This window comes from Sceloporus undulatus, chromosome 1, assembly GCF_019175285.1.
Source record: "Sceloporus undulatus isolate JIND9_A2432 ecotype Alabama chromosome 1, SceUnd_v1.1, whole genome shotgun sequence".
Classification (NCBI taxonomy): domain Eukaryota; kingdom Metazoa; phylum Chordata; class Lepidosauria; order Squamata; family Phrynosomatidae; genus Sceloporus; species Sceloporus undulatus.
Window position 1 is genome coordinate 14,999,218 of NC_056522.1, and position 11,100 is coordinate 15,010,317.

At 39.6% G+C, this 11,100-nt stretch overlaps 1 protein-coding gene across 1 annotated transcript in view; it reads right to left on the bottom strand.

The window, feature by feature from the left end:
- Window positions 1-11,100, bottom strand: part of EML6 (EMAP like 6) — a 205,811-nt gene that overhangs the window by 70,555 nt on the left and 124,156 nt on the right. Inside the window, 4 exon segments of the mRNA XM_042472788.1 lie at window positions 146-246; window positions 1,911-2,004; window positions 3,802-3,907; window positions 8,181-8,367. Coding sequence (XP_042328722.1) covers window positions 146-246; window positions 1,911-2,004; window positions 3,802-3,907; window positions 8,181-8,367 — 488 coding nt within the window.

The following is an 11,100-nucleotide window of genomic DNA, read 5'->3' on the forward strand; positions in this document are numbered from 1 at the left end:
GCAGTGATGGCAGCAGTGGTGACAGGAATACTTCTTCTCACATTTCATATGTTTGATATGACTATGAGCAGGTGCATGACAGAATTGTTCAGAACAGTAGACAAAAAATAGCAAAGGGACTTAAATTCTTCATATGACATAGTACCTGTTTGATGCCAAAATTTGATGTGCTTCATTCCAACTGTCACAAGCTTATCAGCATGATGAGGATTGCATTTCACTACAAATATCTTGTCTTTATGACCCCTGCAATATATTAAAAAGTAAAGAGAATGTAAGTTGTCTGCCTATTCTTGTATTGGAAATTTTGTAAAATTGTGAGGTGTGCATGAGTAAACACATTAAAGAACATCTGAAAAGAAATACTAGTTGTGATTAATTTTAGGAATTAAAAATATAGTAAAATGTAAAGAATGGAGGTTTCCTGATTGAAAAGGTATCACGCCTCTTCTGGGGTGTCACCCACTGCGGGCCACACTCCCCTCACCACTGTTGCTGAACAGGGGTAGGAAACATACTTCTGCATGTAGTTAGCTGTGCCTGTGTGGGATACATGGATCTTTTCTTTTCATCATAGAGTCCTACATGGCAAAAGCTTTTAAAAGGCTATTGGGAGGGGGAACTCACCCATTCATTCTTTACCTAAATCTCTCATACTCTTCTTTTCTAGAGATTTGGTAGAATAGAATAGAATAGATTTTTTATTATAGTCGTAGACCAGTACAGAAATCTGGTAGAGATTTGATCCCGATGCAGTCTTGCCATCTTCATCTCTTAATTTACTCAAATTTAATTGTATGGAAAGATCCAGTTAAAGATATTAACACTAACATAAACCTACTACTGAATCTGCCAACTGCACTTCAAATGCACTATGTTCAGAAAAACCATTAAGACACATGATTGGCTAAAACACTGCCCCACAGATCTTATTTTATAAAAAAGGAAATTCTATTTAAAAGTTGAAATGAGAACATTCTTTAGAAAACCAAACTATGACCAAACTCTTTCCTACTGCTTCAACCCTTCAAGCAGTAACTAAAGCTTCCTAGCTCTTGCTAGGTTAACAGCTAAGATCCCAGACACCAAATTAAATCAAAGACTCACTAGAAAATGTTTATTCATATTTAGGAAGGGAAAGATGAAAGCAGGGCTAGAACAGGTGGCCTGGCAGAAACAGGTGAGACTTGCAAATCTATTTATATCAAATAAAATTCTACCACTAAAATTGAAATGTAGATGTACTCAGAGAGGGAATTTCACACTTCAGCTGAACATCATAGATACAGCAGGAGGGCATACATAGGTAATTTGATTCAAATGTTTTGGACACTGCAGAATCAAGGATCAGATGAATGTATGGAGACCCTGATACATAGATACATATCCACATAAGTGGTGTGTGTGTGTGGTGCGGGGAGCCTGTCGCCTACCTGCTCTGTCTGCATTCCTCATCATCCTGCACCACATCCAACATTATTTCACAAAAGACCTTAGCTAAGTGGAGCAGATTTTTGGGGGCACAGGGAAAGCATGAAAGCACCTATAAATGACCATTAACTCTATGCTAATCATGAGAGAAAACCTGACGATCCAAGGCAAGGATTTCAGTGTATCCAATCCATGCAACCAAAGCAAATAATGTCCTGATCAGGTTTTTATTCACTGCAAAAAAAGAAGGGGAAAACCACAATCGAGATAGAAGACAATCAGAACGCACACCCTTCTGTGTGTCCAACCTCAACCCATTCATTAGAAAATGTCATGTGTAGAGAATATATGCATACATTTAAGGTGAATATGTGATGGTGCTGAGGAGGCTGGACTCTTGAAACAGCATACTACAATTGTGATTTAACAATATTCTCAAAAATATACAATTCAGAATGTTAATACGACCATGTTCTTACTTCGTTGCTGCCATCTTCTCTCCCTTTTTCCAGTCCCAGAGTACAATGGTATGGTTGTCATCTAATCCAATCGATGCCAAACATTTACCATCGGCTGTACAAAAGCAATTCAGAACATGAAATATGAGACACTGTGACATTAAAATGCACATCCTCAGATAACCACAGCATGGATAACTTTATCTACCAAGCATTCAGTCTTTAAGAAAGCAACTTTTTGATTGTCTGTTGACAGGGACAAGCCCAGCATGGTGTTGTGGTTTAAGTGTTGCATTACAACTCTGGAGACCAGAGCTGAAATCCCTATTCAACCACGGAAACCCACTGGATGACCTTGGGTAAGTCATATACACTAAGGTTCATCTTAGTGTTGCCATAAGTCAGAAATGACCTGAAGGCACACAACAGCAACAAATTGGAAGGGACACATCTCATTATCTGGCTTTCAACAAGCTGCAGGTGCCAATCACTGGGCTAAATTGAAACCCATCAATTGAGTCTTACAGAAACTCAAGCTGCCTACCAGTCCTTCCCAACTATTGTCCAGGCATCACTGGCAAATAGAGCAAAAGGAGAGGGAAACACTATGAAGTACTGTATAGTATATATGTGCCAATGGTTCATTGAACACATTAACTATTGAGAGTCACTGCAGAATGTCACATGTTTATGACTAAGCAATGTGAAATCCAGATGGTCCCTACTGTCAAGGAACCACTTTGTCTTACTTTTGGGCCTGACATCAAGATGAGGGAAGCCATGGAGCTCTACAGCAAAGTTCATTAAGTTGTTTCAATTCAGCATCAGCTGTTTTCCTAGTCTGTGTAGGGTGAAGAGAAGTCAAGTGTAGGAAGCTACTCCAGAAAAGGAAGGCAATCTCTCTCTAGGATCTTTCTTCAGGCTTTGGGATCTGCATATAACTGCAGCGCAGCCCAAGTATTACTTAAAAGAGTGAAGACTCTCCCTCAGACAACTTATCTCAGGAGGAGAATTGAGAATATCATTGGTACCTATCTTGTGAAATTTGGGAAATAGAGACTTTGACTTCTTCTGATATCAGGGTCCTTAGTTTGATTTTAAAAGACAACAATTGATGGGCCCGATTACTGAGATCCAGGACAGAATGAGCCTCTTCACTCCCTCATCCAATCAGTTGCTGTTTGCTTATAAACAAAAGTACATGTTCCAAGCATTGAGTTCTTTTATATTGTTTGTTCCACAGTTTGAACTCACTGTATGGTGTAGCTAAAATCTTTGCTGGTCTTCTTGTCTGCTGATCACAAGCGAAGGAAGTGGCTATGAAAGACTGCTGATAGATGCACAGGTATATGGTGTGTGTGTGTAGAGAGATACTGCTGTATCAGGGTAACATGCACCCAGGAACTGGGTTTAACCTTACCCCAGATAAATCTGCTTGAGGCCCTTCCTTATTCTTCCAGTAGTATAAGAAGCTGGGTACTGACTAGATCTGAGGACTCATCTACCTGTGAATCTGACAGTAAAAGGTCTAACCTGACCTACACAGGGTGGGAAAGGCCAGCGGCCCCAAAGCCAATGGTTGAAAGTGTAATTTCAGAGGAGATTTTTTTTGTTTGGTTTTTTTTTCCCATGAGAAAGCTGCCTCTTGAGAACTCGCCCTACACCCTGCCTCATTGCCATTGAGTAGGGCCTGTCTAGGAGGACAGGACAGTTTCTCCCATCTGGTAAAGAGCTCTACTATGATGGGACCCAGACTGCTACTCTAAGGAGAGGAGGTGCTATCATAAAGGTACTCCAGGAAGCACAGAAAAAGGAAAATTGTCTTCTATAAATCAGTATTATCTGTATTAGTATGGGGAATGAGCAGTTTAATTTTTTCACTCCAGTGGTAGTGGAATGGATAGCAGCTTACCTGAAAAATCCAGTGCACACACTCCTCTTTGGTGCTGGCCTTTTAGTAGTGATAAACATTTGAGTGTCTGGGTATCCCAAACATGTATAGCAGCATCCCTCCCAACCTAAATGAAAGGACTGGATCTTAGAAGTTGTACATACAAAACCAGTCAGTAATTATTCTTAGCTATCACAATCTTTTATAAACCAAGGTCTAGTTTTCTGAACCTGCAGTCTCCTAAGTGCCCTTTACTGTAATTTATCAAGAGCTACCTGAGGCATCCTGCCCACATTTTCCCTTAGCCTTGGGTTCTTACCCACAATTTGCCGCCCACAACCTCTTTTCCATTTTGAGAACTGCTGCACTTCTCCATTTCTATATCTTCCCCTTAATTCTTATATTTTAAAAAAATGTCCATGAGATGTCAGTGGCCCTTTGCAACACTCCTGTCATGTAGAGTTTGGCTAATTCTCCAGTTTTCCAAGGAGCAACAGCCTATGAAACAGGCAGATGACAGCTAGAATACAGATGGCACAAGTTTCATGAATAACAATGAATGGATACAAGTGAGAACACACTGACATGCCTATTTTACAGCACTGACAGTGGTGAAGCATTCTTACTTTGCTCCTACTGTTTATATTCTCAGGTAGAAAATCAGCTGATTTTTGGCTGGTAAATCAGACCCTATCAAACAGGCAAAGAAACTCTTGGAAACCTGTAGTGTCAATTTTTTATACTCTCCAAATGTAAAATGGCTATTATCAATGCTGGTTCTGCCACCATTTTTATTTTACCACCCCAAGAGAACACTTCACACCTGTCTTTATGGGATCCATTTCAGGTAGGGACATACTACTTGGTGTGGATCAGCCAACAATTTATGCAGTATGAGTCTCCTTATCCAAAATGCTTGGAAACGGAATTTGGGATTTTATTTTATTTTGGAATATTTGTATTTACATAATAAGATATCTTGGAGATGGGACCTAAGCCTAAACTTGAAATTCATTAGTTTAGTATACAATGCATAAACATAAACTGAAGGTAATTTTATAGACAATATTTTTAATAATTCTGTGCATGAAACAAAGCTTGTATGCAGTGAACCACCAGAAAGCAAGGATTTCTCAGCCACCCATGTAAATAATTTTGGAATTTGGAATTCCCGATAAGGGATACTCAATCTGTAGTCTTAATCCTTGTTTAGTTTGATTATTGGTAACAAGTTGGATGGATGTGAGTGGGTAAGTCTACAAGGTCAATGTTTCTTTGTGTATGAGAGTTGACACTAGCCACTAAAGGAGACAGTTGTATAATCTCTCCTCTGAATTGAGAAATGTTAATAGCAAATGTCTAGTCCAATAATATTCCTTTAGGGAACAATGTGCTTTATGGCAGGGGTGGGAACTGTGGCAGAGCTATATTTTACCTCTGTGCCCCTTACTGCTGTGCTTTCCTCTAAAATATGCCCCAGAAATGAACAGAAGTCTATTTTTTTAGATGATTTAAACAAGAAACTGCTTCTCCAGGCAGTATTTAGGAACATTTTGGTGATTTTATACCAAATTTTTAATTTGGAGTGGGATCTAGTGGCTTGGAGAGCTGTAAAAAAAAGGACTAAAGCTGCATGTGGCCTGTGAGTCACATTCTTTTCGCTTCTGCTTTAGATGATGTTTCAATTCTAGGCACATGTTTATGAAATAGATTATCTAGATCTTTTTCAATCTGGCTCCAGGGCTGGATTTGACACTAGATAGCCATAGTCACCCTGATGGAGAAGGCCAGGAGTCCCTGATACTTTTTCTTGATCTCTCAGAGATTTTTTGATACCAACAGTCATAATATTTTGCTGGAACAGCTCTGTAGCATGGGAACCAGAAGCATGGAGTGGTCCTGCTTGGGATAGTATTAGAAAATAACAAGGGAATGGAGAGGATTCTATTCCATAAAAATTATTGGCATGCTATATAACATCTGTATGAAGCTACTGGATGAAGTTATTATTCATTTAAAATGATATGTCTGTCATCAGTATGCTGATGACACTCAGCTAGGGCTGTATCTGCACTGCAAAAATAATGCAGTGTGACACCACTTTAACTGCTATAGAATTCTATGTTTCTATATAGTTTTCAGAGACATATAGCTTCTGTCAGAGAGCTCGGGTACTACAACCAACTACAAATCCCATGATTCCACAGCACCGAGTCATGGCAGTTAAAGCTGTGTCGCCTAAATCTCTCTATACCAGGGAAAGCCAAAGTGCATCTTTCCAATCTTGCTAGACTGCAAATCCTAGCAGCACTGCAGTCCAACAATATCTAAAAGAATGCCTGATTTCCATCCCTGGTTTAGGCCATATGATTCAGACAAGCTTGTGAATATGTCAGCCCACTGCCTGCATCTGGAATGAGTAATTCTTCCTATACCAATTTTCCTGTGCCATGACATCTTCAGAAAAGGCTTTTCTTTGGGTTTCACTATCAGGGGAAATTCATTGTGTAGGAACAAGGGAGTAGAACTTCATAGTGGCATTACCTTCCCAAAAGAAACTGGACAAGTACCAATACTAACATTCTATCACTAGGTTAAAATCTACTTGTTTTTTATGGATTTGGAAGTGTGATTTATATATTCTCTTCTGTTGTTTTTATGCCTCTGATTTTATTGTGATTTTATTTTATGGTTGCAGTGCAATATAGTGTATCGGTGGCATTTTGTTTATGTTGGTTTTAAAAAACAAATGAATAAATGAGTACTAAAACATTCAAGTACTTCCCCTTGAAAACCCTCTGCTGCATGCTTGGGGCCATGGGTTCTTTCCTATGTGAAATTCTACTTCTCCATTCCAGTTCTGCATCCTTATCAGACAGCATTTTTTTTATACCACTGGACTGCAATCTTTTTTTCCCTGAAATAACCCTCAGCTTTATTAGTCTGTCCTCTTCTGCTTTTCCTTCTGCCACTCTTGCAGTCTCTTCAGTACTTTGTCTTTCTTTTGCTATTTGGCTTTTGGCTATTGATCCACTGAGCTTCAAGCCTTCAAGCAGTTCTTTCCTCCTTTCTGAATTCTATTTTGGGGTGATCCTTTGACCAGCACTATCACATTGATGATTCATATAACATCCTCTACATTTCTACTGGCTACCCTCTAGCCAAACTAAAGAAAATGTTTCCTATGATTTATACTTTTGGATGTTTAGTCATCAATGGCTTCTTACATCCTTCAAACTGAACTTCTTTATTTTCTTTTAAACTTTCTCCTACCTTTCCTGTACATACTACTATCCTTTTCTTTTGGCATAGATGTATTATATTGTTGTAAGTATCTCCCACTTCCTTTTGATACCCCACACAAGCCAATAAAGCAAACCTGCACAGGTACCACCAACACAGTACAAGTGGTATGCTGTTAGCTTAAACATAAAAATTTTATAGGAATAATTAACACTTTTTCTTCTCATATTTCTTCAAACTTTTATCTTACACCATTTCATGTTTTTCCCTCTCATGTAAGACAAACCCACACACTTTAAACAGAAAACTGAAGAAGTAAGGTAACATTCTAAGGCTGTAGCAGTACTGCATAAATAATCCAGTTTGACACCACTTTAACTGCCATGGCTCAATGCTATGGAATTCTGGAACTGTAGTTTAATGAGACATCTGGGCTTCTCTGTCAGGGAACTCAGGTGCCACAGCAAACTACAGTTCCCAGAATTGCATACCACTCAGCCAGGGCAATTAAAGTGGTGACAACCTGGTTTACTTCAGCAGTGCAGATGCCACAGTTTACATGTTTACTTGGAAGTGTCAATTGACTATATAGTGAAATGTGTTACATGATATAATTCCCACAGTGCCAAATCCATTTGGGTTAAAGATGGGCATGATATTCTATAGAAATATTTGTAGAAAATTGACTGAGGGAAATTAGGGCTCCATTACTACTTTTCCTTCAAAACAAAAAAGGCTTTTCATTTGCATGTGGTCTCTAGATGGTACCACAATACAAATAAGAAGTAGGAACCCACAACAAAGAAACAAAACCCTTCAAGTATTTTCAGAAGCCTTCAGGAGTTACTGAATGTTGAGTGTAATTTCATAAAAATGGAAATCTGTGTTTGTGTGTGTGTGCATATGCACCTGTATGTATGAAACTTGACAGCATAGTAGTGTATTCCCAGGAGATGGTGTGCAATTCTTGTTGCACAAGGTGCAGGATGGAGAATATGGATGCATTGCAATATTTTTGTTGCAGATGCCATTTGTAAAATGTTAAATTATGACATTACGTCCTATCAACAGTTTATTATCTGAATTTTGCAAAACAAAACTGTTTAGAATTAATACAGAAATAGGAAAGGCCATCTTTTACATTGATAAAAACTCACTTGTCCAGTAGCAACATAATCTTTCACAGGATGGATGGCTAAGCTGAGGATATCATCATCATGACCAAGATACAGTCTTTGGGTATGTTGTTGTCTACTATACACAACAGCAACAGCAGCAATATGATAAACCACCTCTCCGGTCTGTGTGTAGAATAAATTGTTTCGACAGTCATAGCCTCTATAACTGAAATGAACAAAAAAAACACATACATAAACATTTCAGTAAGGGTCTTTCAAACTGTGGAAGCCAAGGTTCATGCAACATCATCCTAAATTCCTTTATGTTGAAGCATGTTTTGTTGCCCAAAAAAAAAAAAAAAAATGCACAAGGTTATAGTTTGTGCAAGCATTTTTGCCCCCCTGCAAAGAAAATCAGAAAAAGTGCTAAAATTCTTGTCACGAGTTGAGACAATTTCTCTTTGAAAACAAGAATATTTGAGAATATTCCTTCTGTCCCTTGTGTAGGAAACAGTTTGTATGAGATTGATAAGAGCAGCAGTATTGAGAAGCAAGCCTGGGATATATGAAAATGTTACAACCAGCAAGCTATCTGGAACGGGTTAAATGAAGTCTTTTTACATCCTCAAACATTAGTAATTAACATCTACTATCAATTATTTATATGTAGATGGTTATGCAACATTCTCTTTCTTTCCCATTTGCTATTGTTCCAGTTCCAGTTAATGTTCTTAACTAAATCTGATCTTCCAGGTTCCATACAAAATAAGGACTTCACTATCCAATCTTGTATGCTGATGAATCAAATCAGTTCATGTTTTTTTACATCACTGCAATGGTAGACAAGAAAACACTGCAGCTCCCTTCCCCATTTTTTGTGTCTGTTTTCCAATTGGAAATTCCAGTCAACCTGATAAGTGATCAGAAAATAACTGGGAAAGTCAAGTAACACAGAGAAGGAGAAGCAATAAGGTTGTTTCAGCATACTGGAGCAGATTCACTTTGGCCAAACAGAGCGTCTATCTTAGACTAGAGATATGACTGTAAATATGAATTGCCTTACATAAAGAATGGTGTCATCTACATGTTGTCAGATGGTAGAAGCTAGAAGAAGTCTCTAAATGACATCTGCTACTATAAGGTGCTACTATAGTGAGAGCTAGTTTGATGCAATGGTTATAATACTGAAACAGGAGTAGGGAGAGCCAATTCTCCACTTCTTAAGGAAGCTCCATGTGTGAAATGCTTAGGCTTCTAAACCTAACTTCCCAGGTTGTGATAGTAGGGACAAGGAAATGACCTTGTATAAGAGGAATATAAATATAAGTATCTATGTTAGTGTAATTAGTGTGATCTAATCTATGTGCCTTTCCCATTACACAGAAAGGTTCCATGCCAATACCAAATACTTTCAAGAATGGCAGCATGAGAAAATCATACCAAACACATGAACACACTATTAGGGTGAAAACAAGCAGAAGGCCTTTTCCACATCCTTTCACTTAATAAATATAAGGGCGGGCTACACACCGCCGCTTTGCGGCGGTCTGCCGCCGCCGCCAGAAGGTCCGCGGGGGAGCCGGAGCCTTCAAACGGCCCGACTCCCGCGCGGACCGAAAAAAGAAGCTCCAAAATGGAGCTTCTTTTTGCGTCGCGTTTGCGACGTAGCGAGGCGCCAGGGGCGCGCTCGCTACGTCAGCAGCAGCGCGACGCGTCTGGACGCTATGCGTCCGATGCGTAAAGATGGCGGCGCCCATGTAGAAAGGGCGCCGCCATCTTGTACGGACGGAGTCCGTAATAGGACATGGGGCGTCTAAAAGAGACGCCCCTTTTTTAAAATGGGACGTCCGGAGGACGTCCCAAATGACCGTGCAGAAAGCCTCAATGTCTGGATCTAAGATAAGTACCTTCTGGGGGAAGCAGCTACCAGTTTTTAAGTGGGAGATAAAGAAAGAAAACGATTCTATTATTCTATTCTAACTCAAATTTATTGTCAGACTTTATGTTGCCAAAAACAGCACCATCTATACACAGGAGAGAGATATCAAGAGACATGGATAATCCCCAAGTATGACGAAGTTCTTAAAAACCAGGAGGGAAAACCTCAAAACAGCCCAATTAGGACTGAACCAACTCAGTGAGTGTGAAATACCAGTTGACAGTCTGAGTGACAAACTGAAAAAGGCGTGTGTGGCTGGGGTAAGGGTAGGTGCAATGGTATAGCCTGAAAGAGGATAGGGCTCACTTGCTGAAGATACTCTGACCAGCAAATTCCAGTTCAGTTCATTTTGGATGGGAGTCTACCAATATTTGCAATCCCCCCCCCCATGGCTGCATCCACACTGCAGAAATAATCCAGTTTGGCACCACTTTAACTGTCATGGCTCAATGCTATGGGATTCTGGGAATTGTAGTTTTGTGAGATAGCCTTCTATGTCAGAGAGCTCTGCTGCCACAACAAACTAAGGGCCCATTCAGACTGACCTTTTTGCGCTGGAAGGAACTGGGAAGCTTCGGTTTCCCCCTCCCTGAATTGCTCTGGAAGCAAGTGCTGACTACCAATCAGGGTATTTTAACCCTGAATGCCCTCTTGGAGAAATCGGGTTAAAGTGAAGACGCCTTTCCTGTCAGTCAAATTTAGTTCCGTGATCGTCATAGATGACGTTTCCTGCACTCATTGGGCAATCGGAAGTGCGCTTCCCCCCTCCTTTTTTTAAAGAACCAGGCACCAGTATGTGTAGATTTTGTCAAATTTAAAAACCTCTTGCGTGTGTGTGTTGTGCGTATTTGGGTCAGTGCAAGTTATGATCTTCCCTTGGCCCTGTTTTCAACCCCAAAATGCAAGCTAATGCCATCTCTGCATCCTGTATCCTCCCTCCTTGCCACCCCAGAACGTCTGATACACATGTAATAATAATAATAATAATAATAATAATAATAATAATAATAATAATAATAA